Here is a 16,229-nt window from a genome sequence, read left to right on the forward strand (position 1 = left end):
ACTTGGGCTTGTGAAAAGCCTGCTTTTTTCAAGCCCTCGAATCAATTACAGAAGGAGAAAATGACATCTTTCGTTACACATGTTTTTTCATCTTGTGCATAATGAAAAGCTGATGAGCACCAGAGTTATAAAAGAATGATGAAAGGTGATCCATCTACATTTTTATGATCTGTTTTTAACATAAATTCATACTTGTGCTTAGTTTCGGTTGTCCTTCATTCCAGCAGCCTTCATGCTGACAGTGGTTAGTTTTTTGTTGCCAAACATTATAACTGAGATATTACTTTTCTCTGAACAATAATTGAAAATTGTGTGTGTACATAAAAATCTACCTTTTCAAACCTAGTAATGAATTTATGTGCCTGAAATATATTTGATTTAGGTTGCTAAATAACTAAATTGAGGTAACAAATTAGTAATTCTGTTATGAAATGTTAATGAAAATATTCACAAAGCATGCATGTCCGTGCTCAACTGTAATCCCTCCCTAATTTATTTATTTTAGATTTATATACTGCTTTTTTTCTTTCAAACTCAAAGAGGCTTGCATCCTCCCTTCTGCTCTCAATCTTATCCCTACAACAACCACCCTGTGAGGTAGGTTGGGCTGAGAGTCTGTGACTGGCTCAGAGTCACCCAGTTGGCTCCATGCCCAAGCTGGGTCTAGAATCCAGATCACCTGAGTCCCAGTCCCATGCTCTTAACCACTACACCACATTGGCACATTTACTGAAGACTCATTTTAATATTTTATATTAACACGGAGACACTTGTAACATGGCATTTTAAAACCTTACAAATACCAGGTGAAATTCTACTTTGCATTAGCAGATTCCCTCCCTATGATTCCCATATCTGTTCCAGGTGGTCCAGTGGGAATCAGCCTCTCCTGGCTCCACAAATGGAAGTCGCTCTTGCAGTAGCTCACACATTACATTCCCCCTCCTCCATGTCCTCCTGGCAACAGCCCCGTAAGGAAGGTCGGACTGAGAGTCTGTGGCGGGCCCAGGGTCGCCCAGTGAGCTTCACGGCTGAGCGAGGACTAGAACTCCATTCTACTAAGTCGCTGTCCAACCCCTGCACCACATTTCTTGCCCGTGTGTTACAGTGATTGCGTATTTCTTGCCCTGGTAGCAGGGTCTATGGTGTGGGTCTCTCTCACTCCCCCCCCCATTGTCCTAGTTTTGTAATGTACAGTTGTTGTGAAACACGGCAAGACAATTAACATTGGTTTTTGTTTTGTTCTTTTTTGGATGAGTAAGTCCAAGCACCATGTTACTGCATTTGGAATTGCAATTAAGGAGGTTTGCCCCGTCGTTCAAAATGGCTATAATGCTGCAAACACATTGAATTGCTTGACTCTTCTTTGTTTCACGTGTTCATTCTAGCAGAGTTGGTCTCATTCGAAAGCTCAGCTTTGAAGCTTGGGGTATGGATTCTGCACATACAGGAAATAAGTGTGATAAGCTGCACACAATGCCATTGGGAGCATCGTTAAAATTTCATTGTTATGTAACATACACTTCCTTGGCCACACAGGGATTTGCAAAATTCTGAAGGGGCTGAATTAAACTCACTTGCATTGACCAGAAATCTGACTTGACAGCTCTGTAATTATTAAAGAAAATATAGTGGCCAACCTATTTTCCAGTAAATTCTTATGAGACCTCTCTCTAGGCTGCTTTCCAATGTCACTTTTATACAGTAATCATTTTCCAAGCTGAGCACCAGGGAAAAAGCTACCCTGACTCTATTAGCAGCTGTTTACAAAAGCGCCAGTTCAGCCCTGGCGGTTTCTGTTTTTCTGCAGTGTAAGTCAGAGCATCCTCTTGAATCCAGATAGGAGTTGTACTTGCAGTGGACCCATTGAAAGCAATGGGACTTCTGTTGGACTTGGGGAATTCAAGGTCTACTGCTTTTAGTTGGGCTAAATCTAGAGCCAAGGCGATGTCTGTATTTCATGGCTTGCCAGTCTGTGTGACCCCTAACCTGAAAATGCTCCAGACGCTTCAGCAGCTGCGGAAGAATTTACAGAAACAAGCAGAAGTTAAACAAAATAGCATTTATTCCACTAAAATAAGTCTAGCATAAACTCAGAGAAGGATTCATTTCATCTGAATGCACACTGGCATATTTTGCTTGCTGTACCTAGTCATGGAGAAATGCAAGGAGTGAATGTTCTGCTTGGGGCCCTTTCTGGTTCCTGAAAATTTTCATTAGCTACCAGCCCATTTTCAAGCTCACTGCTCTGTTTTGTTCTGCTTAAGGTCCTCAGAGGAGCCGATTTGAAGCATCCATGTTTACTAAAAGGCAGGGCAGAGTCAGTTCGGGATGGCAGAGCAAAGTTGGACCAGGCAGGGGCTGTGAGGACCCTGAAATAAGCTATCTTGGCTGCAGCTCCGGGTCGAATCTTTGGCATCTCTAGTTAAGTAAATGTTCAGTAGCAAGAATGGAAGAGATCTCTTGGTCTGAGGGTGCTTCCAGTCAGAGGACCTGGATAGCCCAATATCCTGTCTTGGCATAAGTTATTCACACATTGAATGGTGCACCTGCATGTTAGTTGTAGCATCCAGTTGAGCAAATCAGAGTTTTATCCCAACAAGAGCTTCAAGTGTGGCAAGGTAGATGCCAGTCTTTTATGATTTCCCCTTCACTTTGTGTCCTTCCGTCTGTCCGTCCGTCCATCCGTCCTTCCCTTTCTAAAGAAAAAAAGCAATATTATCTGTCACTGTTCTTTGTTCTTGCAGAGAAAACGAGGTGCTAAAAGTACAGCTCAAGAAATACGTTGGTGCAGTCCAGATGCTGAAAAGGGAAGGTCAGGCTGTGGAAGGTGAGTGCAGAATAGCCATTGAAGGCGCCCAGCATGTCTCGTGGAGTTATTGACAGATTTCCTTGTGTGCTGGTACAAAATCTATTGCGACCGAGTCCAAGCGAAACTGCAGTCCTGAAAAATAGCGTGAAACATTTTTATTCAGTAATTTCAGATGATGCGGGGAGCCTTTTGCTGCTCAGGTATTTTTCAGTCGTTCTTGACAAAAGAGCAGTTGCTGGTTGGCGCTTGCCAGTCTCGTGTGCCTGGCGCAGGTGATAAGGTGGCTCGCTTTTGTCTCTCTATTATTTATTTGGCAATTGTGCCAGCTGTTTCCTTTCGATCCATAAAGGAACCGCGGCCCTTCCTCCAACAAATGACAGTAAGTCCTTTAAAGGGGTTGCTATTTCTGTGCCAAAGTGGATGAGAGTTGTTTTTTTTTCTTATGCTTTTTTAAAATCCGTTCCTTTCTCCTCTCACCCCGCCCCCCCCCATGCCGGCTTTTCTTTCTGTTGTAATCTCTCGAAAGCTATACTTAGTTTGCATAGTTTGAACAAGTTGTAACACTGGGCAGCGTTCCACGCTGGTGCTCTGCCAATGCCATTGACGGAGTGCTGCCATTAAACGTGGTTTAGTGCTACTCATGCTGTAAGCTGGTGCATTGGGTTGCCCTGGAAAGCTGACCATGTCGGCACGTGCCTTCGGCAATGGCCTGGTCAACAGTGCCTCATCGGTAGCGTCAGTGGACCAGTAGTACTGGATGCTGCCCAGTATAGCATCAGTTTTGGACGAATGCCTTAGGCTTGCAGTTGTGTTGTTTAGCTGGTTACATGCAAGTATGTCCGCTTATGGTGGGGTTTCTTAGCCTCCCCCTTCCCAGATTCTCTGCAGTGGATTCCCAAATCGTTCTGCTCGCGTTGCTACGCCGCTCTTTCTCCCCTGGCCCTCTAGCTCTTCTTGCCATGCACTGTCCCTTCCTTGAGTATCCCAGAGACGGCTTTTGGAGGATGAGCGCGACCACAGTAACGGAGAGGTGGCAGAGAAGCCCTGTTGCGTGAGTAGAGTTCTGAGCACACCCCTCCTTGCCAGCCGCAAGCGTGGCTGCTGGCGGCCAGGCCGGGGCCAAGAGATCAGAGCACAGTGCTTCCATCCTTGATCGAGCCCGCCGTCCATTTTCAGCAGGTTTGGGGCTCAATTCAAGGTGAGGGTCTCGATCTCCCAAAGCCCTGAATGGCCTGGGACCCACGGCCTCTGCAACCCCAGTGCTCCCTGCATGAATCCGCTTACCCCACTTTGGAAGCCTGCCTCTGCGCCCCCTTGATGCCTGCGCATGAGGAGTGGAGGTGGGAGGGCTTCTGTACTGGTCATGTTTGGAGCAGCCTTCCCGGGGCAGGATGCCTGGCCGCCGCGGCATTTGCTTTTGGTACTGATGCTTATCCAGCCTTGCTGTGAAAGACTGTGTTTCTCTCCGTGGAAATTGCTGCCCTCCAAATATTCTGCCTTTTGTTTTATTAATTTAACCTAATCAAATGCTTTAATTTAATTTAGTACTTTGAATTGCACCCTCCCTCTTTCAGGCAGTTGGGGGCAATATGCAATAAAAAATTAAGAACTTGGCAGATTAATACAGGTGTATATCTGTAAATTAAATAAAAGCAGAAAGCTACAATTAAAGTTTAGACGCAGGAGGAAGCATCACTATGATCTGGCTCTGAGACCTTCCTTCAAGTGCTGCTTCCAAGGGAGGCAACAGGACAGGGAGCCTTCTCAGTGGTGGCTCCTCCGTTCTGGGATGGTCTTCTAACCGAGGCTTTGCTGGTGCCAGATCAAGGCTGCTCTCTACTCCCAGGCATTTAACATGCATATGATGAGGCTGGTCAGCGGTTTTAAAAGCTACCACTTTTATTGAGATTGTTTTAGTGGTTTGAAGTATTTTAAATGCTGTCCTGGAAATGTTATGTTTCATCTGATTCTATGTGTATTTTATATTTATTTATTTAAAATATTTATACCCCACCCTATATCCAAAAGCATCTCAGGGCAGCTTACAAAAATCAAAGCAAACAATCCAACAAGTTAACGATAATTAAATAAATAATTAAATGTGCAGTTAAAGCCAGTAACATTTCACAAATGAAGGAAAGTCAGAACAAAATCAAAATCAAGACAAAAGCCAAACCAAAAAGTGACTGTGAAGTTAAAACCTGATTAAAATCCCTAACATTTAAAATGATGGGCAAATAAAAAGGTTTTTTCCTAGTGCTGAAACAAATATAAAGTTGGCGCCAGGTAAACCTCTCTGGGGAGCGCATTCCATATTTATTTATTAATTAGATGTATATCATCCTGGACTGAGACTCAGGAGATCTGGGTTCTAGTCCTCATTCGACCCTGAACCCCCGGATGACTTTGAGTCCCTCCCTTTCCGCCTCCCCTACCTAACAAGGTTGTTGTGCGGATAAAATGGGGGTTGAGGGGAGCAAGCTTGAGACAGCTGGGCTGGGACTCAGGCGGCCTGGGTTCTAGTCCCCAGTCAGTCATGAAACCCCTGGGTGACTTTGGGCCAGTCCCTGCCTCTCAGCCTCACTGCCTCTCAGGAGAGGAGAGAAAGAGAACCGGGCAGCCACCTGGAGTTCCTCGTAAGAGGAAGCAGGGAGGAGCCGTGCGATGCAGGGGAATCATCCTCAGCATAAAAAACATAATGTGCTTTGCCTCCGGTCCTTGTTAGGTAGGTAGAGGGCACATTTCTGGGCGTTACATCAATTAATAAATTAAAATGAAAAGTAAATTGTTCAGGTGGCAGCGAGAGCAAGCGAGAGAATGAATGAGAGAGAGGGGGGCAGTATTTGACTGTGGCTGGATAGGGCTTCTTCCCGTTCATTTTGGATGTTGCGCGAGACAACACGCAACATCAGTGGGAGGTTTCTAAGGTCGTCTTATAGATTAATTAAGGAAACGGATTAGACTTTAGCTCATTATCAGTTCATGACTTACTGCATTTCGTGTATTACAAAGACTGTAGTGTTGATGTTTGTTTGAAGATCGTGGGATGTTGTGACCCACCCGGAGAGCTTCAGCTGTTGGGAAGCATAGAAAATAATCAATAAAGAAAGCGGTGGATTCCTGCAGCAGCATCTGCTGCTTCGCCCTCTCAACCCCGGAGAGGCAGGCAAGCCAGGGGGCTGCAGAGGGGCAGAGACGAAGCGTATTCGGGGGGCTACCCTCAGAAGGTGTCCCCTGGGATGTGGGCCCTCCCCAGCCGTTGCTGCCCGTGCCGACCCCTGCCACTGGCCCCGGCTGACCTTTCTTGACATGCAGGGAGGGTCCAGGACCCTGGCTGGAATTTGCTGAAGGGGGGAATAGACCGTTGGGTTCTCCTTTAAGTGACATTTTAGCCTAAGTTTGGATTTTTTGGAGAATGGATAGTCCTAATGCTGATTTCATTGCTGCCAAAAATGGTCCTGCTGGCTGGGGTTGATGGGAGCTGTTGCCCCAAACATCTGGAGAGTAGCGTGTTGGGGAAAGATGTGTTGTGTGGTATTGTACAGCTGTGTGTGTGTGGGGGGGGGTATATGTCAGTTATGTAAGATGAAAGCTGGTGTCCTTACTATTTGGAGCAACAAATGCCACGAATATTAGCAGAATAGCATTTTTCCTCTCCCAGAACATCCTTGCACATGCTTTCCATTTGAATTGAAAGAAGTTTATTCCTTAAGTTTATTTTTTATTCTAGAAGTACATTAGGTGGAACTGAGGTCAGGATCCTTTGGCTACGTTTAATGACTGACTGACTGAAAAGGGCAATGTAGTACTTATTTAAAAAACTGACATTTTTCATGGGGAGAAAATTAAATCTCTTGACAGGCAGTAAAAGCCCTTTTAGTGCTCTCCTAGCACATAAACTGGAGCAATAGTCTTCCATTGGCATTCACAGCTTGAGCACTTTTCCAGGCTTTTCTGGGCTGCTGGGGGAATGAAAGAGCTTAAATTATGTTTGTGAAACAATTCAAATCACTCTAGCTCTGCATTTCTTAATGCAGGTGTGTTTAAATTTTCATTTTAGTTATTTATTTACAGTAGGTATATGTCATCCCCATCTGAAAAAGCCCTCAGGCTGGTTCTCGTAACAGGGAAAGTTAAACATAGCGACAATAAGTGATACAAAAAAAAGTGAAGGGCCTTGGAAAACAAGATCCCACTAATCATCTTTGTCTAAAATTGTATTATTTTTATATTGTGTTTATTTAATTATAATTGTGAGCTGCCCCGAAGCTTCGGCGAATGGGGCGGCATAGAAGCCTCCTAAATAAATAAATAAATAAATAAATAAATCCAGCCAGCCAGCCAGCCAGCCAGCCAGCCAGCCAGCCAGCCTGGGATTAGAAGGAAAGATAGCGGAGTGATGCTCAGGAAGCCTTCTTGGAGAGGGTATTCCCTATATATGGCATGCCAACAGTGAAGACCCTTCTGTTCTTGTTGTGGTTAGTTGCGAAGCCATGTCCAACCCATCGTGACCCCATGGACAACACTCCTCCAGGCCTTCCTGTCCTCCACCATCCCCGGAGTCCACCCAAGCTCTCACCAACTGCTTCAGTGACTCCATCTAGCCACCTCATTCTCTACCGTCCCCTTCTTCTTTTGCCATCAATTGTTCCCTGCATTAGGCTCTTCTCCAGTGAGCCTTTCCTTCTCATTACGTGGCCGAAGTATTTGAGTTTCATCTTTACAGCATCTTTCACCACCAGATACATCTGCAACTGAGTGTCCTTTCGACTTTGACCCAGTTGCTTCCTTCTTTCTGGCGCTACTAGTACTAGCCCTCTGCTCTTCCCCAGTAGCACATTGGACACCTTCCGACCTGAGGGGCTCATCTTCCAGCGTCATATCTTTTTGCCTTTAGGTACTGTCCAGGGAGGTTTCATGGCAAGGATACTGGAGTGGGGGTCGTGAGGTCGTAACTCACATCCCCAATTACTCGCACAGACGCAGGCAATAAAAACTAAAGACCTTTATTCCAAACGACTACAAGATTTATGTTTACGACAGATAGTGTAGGAGCTTCCGCAGAGAGCTCCAAGCAACACGGTTGCCCCCTCCTTTCTGACCTCTCTGAGATTTGTCACATGGACCTCAATCTCCTCATACGTCCCCCTCCACGGGGGTTGGACAAACTTCTTTCTCTCCTTCCCTGTTCCAATTGGTCTAAGCGTCGAAGTCTCCGCCTCAGTTGGGCACTTGCATGACACTGACTCCCCTTCCTGATTTCCGGGAACTCCCTCAAAAACTTGAGAGTCAGGTGGCGGGGGGGCTGTTCGTGCCATGGGCACCAAGTATAAATCTCCTTGCTCTAAAGCCTGATCCTCACTGGGGGCTTCTGGCCCTCTTTCACATGCTAAAGCCTCCCCCGAGTCCTTAGGCACAACAGTGGGTTGCCATTTCCTTCTCCAGTGGATCAGCTTTTGTCAGAGCTCTCTGCTATGACCTGTCCGTCTTGGGTGGCCCTGCACAGCATAGCTCATCGCTTCATTGAGCTACGCAAGCCCCTTCGCCAAGACAAGGCAGTGAGCCATCCATTCTAGCTACCTGCTAATATCATTGCAGGGCCTAAGGGTCTCATTGGTTTCTGGGGACTTCAGGGACTCAGTGTTCATGTCAGAGATGCCCAATCTAGTGTGGATCAAATCAGGCCTTTGGGGACATCACGACAACCATGGATTGTCCCAACAGGTCAGCAGCTTGGTGCATGTCTGGATTTGGTGTTCTTGCCCAGGCAGGAAAACGGTGATTTGAAAGTCAGTGCTTCCCACGTTCTCCACCTTCTCCCCTTTGGCATTTAGACACGGAACTGTACTTACAGTGTGTATATGGGCGACCACTTATAACTTTGTTTAAGTGCAACACATCAAAGCACAGAACTCCTCTTTTAATGATCATAATCTTGTCTTTCTAATGTTGGGGATGGGTATTTCTGAGTAAATATCTGTGAAGTCAGCTTTAACAGGGCCAAGGACAGAGTTTCTCAGCTGTTTGGTTGCCCACTGGAACATACAGACCACAGTTTGAGAACCTCTGGCCTCATTTTATGGTAATCAAAAGGGTCATTCTGTAACTGCAGGAAAATCTCAGGGTAATTTGCAGTGGATCAGTTAGAATTCTAAACTCCCAATTATTTAATGATAGCTGCAGAATTATGCTACCTAAATCAGTCAATCAATCCTTTATTCGGTCATGCTGCTTAACTTATATTTCTGAAAGTGTAAAAATAGGAAGTAACCAGGAATGGATTTCTGTATGGGGGAACTGTAAGCTCCATTCAGTTCTGGTACTCAAAGCAAGTTCCTGGGCTTAGAATCCTTTAATTCTTTTGATTCTGCTTTGAGAGCAAGCGTGGTGCAGTGGTTAAGAGCGCTGGACTGGGAAAATCTAAGTTCACTGGGTGATTTAGGGCCAGTCATGGATTCTTAGCCCAATTCACCTCTCAGGGTTGCTGTTGTGAGGATAAAATGGAGAGGAGCAGAACCTTGTGAGCCACCTTGGTTTCCTTGTACGAGGATGACAGGTGGGATATAAGTCTCTTATGCCTTTGTTTTTAAATTTATAGGCTGCTGAATAACTCAACAGGGCTCTCTAAGCGGCAAGCAGCAATAAAAGACAAGAAGAACATTACAATTCCTCTAGAGAGAGAGGGAGAGAGAGAGAGAGAACTTACTGCGAGTAGAACAAATCTAACAAACCAGTTGTTAAAATCAGGATTCAGAATGCCTACAGAAGAGGGTAGTTTTTGCCTGGTGCAGAAATGAAAGTGGTGACGGCGCCTGGCAAACCTCTTTAGGAAGCCCATTCCAAAGCTGTGGGCCAGCCACTGAGAAGGCTGAATAATAATAATAACAATAGCAGCAGCAGCAGCAGCAAAATAGATTCCACAAAGCCCAAGTCTGCCCAGCACTCAGCCAAATGGCTTGATTCTCCTACACCCGTATAGCTTCCGTGTAAGTTCTTTCTTCAGAAGATGTTTTCAGTTTTGTGCATTCAGTTGTTTTCAGTATACTGATTCGTGTTTACAAATTAATGATGGAAATGATCTTTTTGAGTGGCTCTGTAACATGCGAAACATATCCCTCGTTTGATAGGGATAGTGTTTGTGACTGGTATAATTATAGGGGATGACGGGGAGAGGGAGAACCTTGGCTAGGTAGATTCTGCTGTGTTACAATTATGTAAATTACGGAGTGATAGGAATAGAAACGGAGTGGGCTGGTCAGGTTTTATAGAAGAAAAAAGGGGGTGGCGGCTGAGTGATAGCAAAGATTCCAAAAATGAGTGGGGTTTGCACCCTGCCTTCTGGTTGCTTTTCATCAGCTGTGGGTTAAATTTCCATCACCGGCGCTAAAAATAAATTTGAACTGCACTGGTTTTATAATGCATATGATTCAATGGTGGTTGTGTTTGTGATGCAGGTTTATGTAAAGGAACGGCTGTCTTACTACGAAGCTGTGTGCCTATTTTTTTCTTTTGCGCCGCTGCTGCTAAATGTTAAACAAGAACCCACTATTTTGAGCTAGCTTTGTCAGCCAAGCCAAAATTGTGGTTGCTAGGTTTTGTATCACTGAAAGACGGGGAAAGGGAGTCCCGTAAGAAATAAGGTATGTGTTTGGCTTCCACGTGTTGCAGCGAGCGTTGTAAAAAAATAAAATAAAAAAATCCTTGCCCCCTCAATCCCATTACAGGCCATTACAAGCATGCATATGACCCTATGTGATAGGGCAACCCCTAAATATTTTGAGCAACTCCTCAGGCAGCATGGGCAATGGCCAGGGATAATGGGAGTTATGCTGTTGTTGTTAGTCGCAAAGCCATGCCCGACCCATCATGACCCCATGTGTATTTTTTGTATTTTTGTATTTAGTGGTAATTTATTATGTTCTATTATATTTCAATGTATTTTATTGTGTTGTAAGCCGCCCCGAGGCTTCAGCAAGGGGCGGCATAGAAATGTTATAACAACAACAACAACAACAACATTCCTCCAGGCTATCCTGCCCTTCACCATCCCTTGGAGTCCACCCAAGCCCACACCCACTGTCCCAATGACTCCATCCAGCCGCCTCATCCTCTGCCGTCCCCTTCTCCTTTTGCCATCAATCGTTCCCAGCATCAGGGTCTTCTCCAGGGAGACCTTCCTTCTCATTAGGTGGCCAAAGTATTTGAGTTTCATCCTGTATCTGGCCTTCTAAACAGCAGTCAGGGTTGATTTCCTGTAAGATAGACTGGTTTGATCTCACTGGGAGTTATAGTCAGTAACATCTGGGGCACACCAGGCTGCATCTCCCTCTTACAAAGATTACTTAGTTGGCAAGTTCTGGCATGTAATTTTGGATGGGTGCTTTATACAAATATGTTGGTTTTCTAAGCCCCCCCCCCAAAAAAAAAAATTCACAGAGCAGGGTAAACAAATTCATATTTTAAGGCTCCAAACTGTAACTATCTGCCTGAAACCTGAAAGGCATCCTACCCTCGGAGGGGCTACCGTACCTGAAAATGTAATCAAATTCTGCTAATGAAAAAAGTTATCAGCAGTTCCCTTGGAGAAAAGGAAGTCAAAATGAAAAGGCCATTTGCGCAGGAACAATAACAACCCTGTATCTGTTTATCTGTGATATGGCAAGCTTCCTCTGTTCAGAAGAGGCTGCTGTGCCTCCAGATTGCACCCAGTTTTTTCTAAATGCAAGAAGCAAAAAAGGAGTTGCTGTTAAGGAACAGGAAGGCACCGAATTTTGCATCTTTGGAAGCAAGGTTGCAATTCAAACCTGAGTCCGGTGGGTTGGCCTCCAAAGCCTTCTGAACCAAACTGGGTACTTTCCAAACTGTTGGAGCCAAACGATGCTGTCCAGAAAGTCTGCACAGCAAGTAGTTGTTGGACTCAGCAGCAGAAATGTATACCTCTCAGTAATGTATGCCATTGCTATACCAATAATATGAATTATTTTCTTTGCTCGGAGTGCAGGCTTCTATCTAGGAAGCTTGGCATTATGCATAGCTATTCAGGTGGCAAAGTAGACCGTTTCCAAGACCTAGCTCAGCTGGCTTGCTGACTATCTTGCAGAGGTACCATAGTTTGATAGTAGGGCACACAGAAAGGTCCTTGGTTCAACCCTTGGTGTTCCCAGGCTGGGGCGAGAAGGAACTCGCTGCGTCTGTTTAAACAACGTTCTGCCATCTCTGTTTTCTTTTGCTGTAACTGTGCTCCAAAATGTTCAGAACGAGATGCAGTCAAAAACAGGAAGCAGCCAACTAAGTTAGTCATGCCATCCAATATTTTCAAGGAATGTTGGGCTAAAGAGTGTGTTCGCTTTAAGTCCCCACTAAAGCTGTGTAAAACTGGTTGAGTCCCAACAGAATAGAGTAATTATGTAACATGGGAAATTTCAGGGTCACCTCATCCTTAATTTATGCTAATATCACAGATAATTGGAGTGCTGTGCCGTGTGGTATTTCTGGGAGGGTGTTTCTGCAAATATTGAAGAACGATGGGATACAAAGAGTAATTTCCTTGCTTTTGTCATTTTAGTTTAGCTCCTCAGCGTCTAAAACCCCTCACTGTATATTAAATGTAGTTCTTAAATCCAACATTAATATAGCTTCTCCTTTTAAAAACACAAAGGAAAACACAACAACACAGGTATGGGCAGATGGGACAATAGGATTCTATGTCTTTATCTTGGGAGCTTGCCAGGAACCATCTTTTTGATATTCTGCAATATCAAAAGCTGTATTCATCAGGGATAGCAGGCCTGTTGAAAAGCAATTTTCATTTGCTGCCCTTCTCCATCATAATTAATATGTTAGTGATGAATAATCTTCTTTACCCTCTTGCATTAGCCAAAGAAAAGTCCTGTTTAAACAGAACATTGTACATTTTAGAATTGATTGTGGCCATAGTATATTGCTCAGAATAAATCAGGGTATTGGAACTGGAGTTTTCCCTGTCAGAAGACAGCCTGCTTTAACCTGGTGTTCCCTGGTGTCTGATTACAGTTCTTGTTGGGATGATGGGTATTGCAGTCCAACTCATCTGAAGGGAACTAGGTTGGGAGAGACTGCCCGGGCGCCGCTGGTGCTTTGAAGGCCGCAGGGCCCCTCCCCGTGCCCCCGTGCCCGTCCCGGCAATTGGCCCGCGGGCCGTGAGTTTGAGACCCCTGCCTTAGACCCTTTGCTTGTTGCCCGCTGAACTACTGAATTAGGATTAAGGCTGAATCTGAATTTTTGTTTTTTAAAAATTTAGATGACCGATCACACCAGTTCTTTAAGGTTCGCAAACTAGATCTAGTGCTCTGACCGGCAGCGATTCTCTGTGATCTCAGGAAGACATCTTCTGCATTGCCTCCCGCCTCAGGTGGTGAGAACGGAACCTGGGACCTTTGGCATGCCGAGTGTGTCCTGTGACCATAACCATAGTCCATAGTGGGTCATCCCATGAAAGAGCTTGGTGGGAGACAAACGAAAGATTTTTTCATGTAGTGCTTATGCTGTACCAGCTAGAGGATTCAGTTCTGCAAGATCTAGTGCTGACCAGCAATCCAGGTGGATTTAAGTGGGGATGAGAAAAATTCAAGAAGGAGAACGCTATCAATCCAGTATCAGAGGCAATGCATTTGTGTACTCCTGGTGCTGGGGAACATGGGTAGGAGAGTGCTGTAGCACTAAAGTCATGTGGGTGCTTGTCTCATGGGCAACTGGCCAGTCAGTGTAGGACCAGAATGCCGGACTAGGTGGCCTGTGCTCTGATTCCACATGGTTCTTCATGTGCCTTTGCCATGGTTATCGCATCATTACAACTTTTCCCAACTGGTACCCTTGAGATATATTTGACTGCAAGTCCCAGCTGGTAGATGCTGCTCCCATGCTGACTGGGGATGCTGGGAATTGTAGTCCAGTACATCTGGAGGGTACTAGCTCTGGGGAAGGCAGTTCTGCCCTATGCAGAATTCCCATGCGAAAGGGAATCTACACTAGTTTGGGCTAAATAAATATTAGAGGATATTTTTCCTCATATTATATACATTTAAAGTGTGTGTTTCTATCCATTCTGGAGTTGGTAAACACAGATAATGCAACGTCATTAACATTTGGGAGCCAGTGTGGCTGGAGCTACTAGGCGGTGTTGGTGAATAATGTACCATAATAAAGTGGCATGTTGATTCAGAAGTGGGCTTTCCCAAGTTCTTCTTTTAATACTGGAGGCAGATGATTTTAAAGGACCAAACTGATTGCGAAATGCTGGATTTGGGAGGGAGACAATAACCATCTGTATGCCTTGGAAGAAAATCGGGGTAGCATGCTATAATATTGAGATGAAGTGGTTTATCAAAGAGTGCAGTGTGGAATTTGTATTTCCCCCTTTTTGCTGCCAGTCGTTTTATCAGCGTTCCACCAGATTGCCTGCGAGTTTTTTATTTTCTTCCTCGTAGGAACCTCTCCAGCTGTGGCTTCTGGTCCGCGTGAGCTGCCATGGGCCAGCAGATCCTCTGCGTTTTATCACTTTTGTTTTCCTTGGGGGAAAATAATTCTTTGGGAGCATTTGGTCAGCATTATAACATCATTTGTGTTGTTTTGGTGTTTGTCCTGCTGACTTTGAATCTCATCCCCATGCAAATAAAACTCGTAGCTGATCTACCTGCCTTCCTCATATGTACAATTTTGTCTGATCGCATCCGGTGGTTATTTCTGAGATGCTTCGGGGTTCCTAAGCCATATAGAGGCCAGCAGGGACGCAAGAGAACATTCAGGGTTTCACGGTCTGGTATTAAGTAGAGTGTCCACCTGAATATGGTTAAAATGTCCCATTTGGTGTTACAGGACAATAGGTTTGGATTGAACGTGGGCTATAAATATGCCTTGGGCCGGGTTCTTAAAGCGTTCCTTTGTGGTAAAAGCTCACATTTTCACTGGAAGTGGTGGTAACCAGGGCTTTTTTTGTCATAGAACGCACTGGAATGGCGTTCTGGCACCTTTTTTTGACGGATTTTTCCATGTGATTGTGAATCGCCCTGTCAGGCGTAGCAGGTTCATTAACATAGTGCCTGCCGGCTGCTTGTGTGTCCGTGCTGATTGTGAGGGCGCTGCTCGGCTCGGGACGCTGCTCAGCTTGGGATCGGTCATCTGGTCATGCGCTGAGTGCTTACTGCTGGTGGTGACCGTTATGTTTATGTGTGTGTAGAGTGACTGGTTGGTGAATTGAAAATCTTTTTTAGTGTAAAAGTGTGACCCCAAGAGGTGAGTTCCAGCACCATTTTTTTTTTTTAACAAAAAAAGCACTGGTGGTAACCAAGCACACATTCCTAAGGGCCCAGTCCATAGGATTCTGCCTTGGATGCCCTTAAGCCCTTGACCCCAGGGCCTTGTGAACATCCGGTGCAGAAGTGGGAGGCGCTGCAGAGGGCATCACCGTGTCTCCACACCTCTGACTGAGCAATGGAAGCTGGAGAGCCATCAGAATACCTTGCATCCTGGTGGGCCCAGGCTCCTCTTCCCCCCCCCCCCCCCAGCATGTCCTTGACCCCCCCCCTAAGGTCACGGTTCGAGTCTTGGAGAGGCACCCGGCATTGTTCTGTCTTTGCTGGCTGCATTGAGGGAGAGCATTGGAATGCAGATCCCCAGCAACGAGGTTGAGGGCCCGTCTCTGTCCTTGGACCGGAGATCCACATTTTCTAAGGCCTCCCAGGTGTTGGGTAGGGACCGAAGGATTGCTCTTTCTGTGTATGAGCTAAAATACTGCCAGGTTATCTGGGGCAACAGATGACCCTTTGAAAAGGATGGACTGTGTTTCAGGAATATGTGGCCATTGCTTGAGAAAACAGCTCTTCTTGAGTTGCTCGAGAAGTGGGCAACCTGTCAGAACTGGAATGCATCTCTTGCTAGGGCCACCAGCAGCGAATAGCTGGACCGGGTGTGGGCCACCAGTAAAGCTCTTTCCCAGTCGTGTAAGGTGGGCTTCTTTCTTGGGAACAAGTTGGGAAAGTTGAGACTTTGGCGTGCAAACAGGATCGGCATCCATTGAGCAAGAGGTGCTTTGCTGACGCCAGATAAAAGCTGGGAAGCTGTTGCCCAGATGCAGCGCTTGGTTGCCAGGGGCGGTCAGGAGGATCCGTGTGTCACAGTTCTTACTGTTGCCTGTTAGGCTTAGCGGTTACAAAAGCGGGGTGGGTGGGGGCTGCTGGAGCTGACCCACTTTCTGCTAATTGATAGAAGCTGCTGCAGAGAGGTGTCAACAAGCACAGGTAATTTCTAATTGGCGCCAATTGCTTGCTTCTTGGGTTGCTGGGGCAATGCAAACTTAGTTCGAGGCGGCTGTTGGCAGCAGGATGCGGAGCACCTCGAGCCAAGCGGGAGCTCATTCCACGTCTTGTGCAACTGCCCGAGC

The 16,229-nt window shown here is 45.7% G+C and overlaps 1 protein-coding gene across 6 annotated transcripts in view; it reads left to right on the plus strand.

Moving 5' to 3' along the window:
- Window positions 1-16,229, plus strand: part of SNX29 (sorting nexin 29) — a 191,935-nt gene that overhangs the window by 39,976 nt on the left and 135,730 nt on the right. For all 6 annotated transcript variants that reach the window (XM_044433143.1, XM_044433144.1, XM_044433147.1 and 3 more), the window contains exon 14: window positions 2,748-2,830. In XM_044433143.1, the coding sequence (XP_044289078.1) occupies window positions 2,748-2,830 (83 nt within the window). The remainder of the gene's footprint in view (window positions 1-2,747; window positions 2,831-16,229) is intronic.

Source organism: Varanus komodoensis, unplaced genomic scaffold (assembly GCF_004798865.1).
Source record: "Varanus komodoensis strain SLA01 unplaced genomic scaffold, ASM479886v1 scaffold26, whole genome shotgun sequence".
In the NCBI taxonomy this organism is placed as follows: domain Eukaryota; kingdom Metazoa; phylum Chordata; class Lepidosauria; order Squamata; family Varanidae; genus Varanus; species Varanus komodoensis.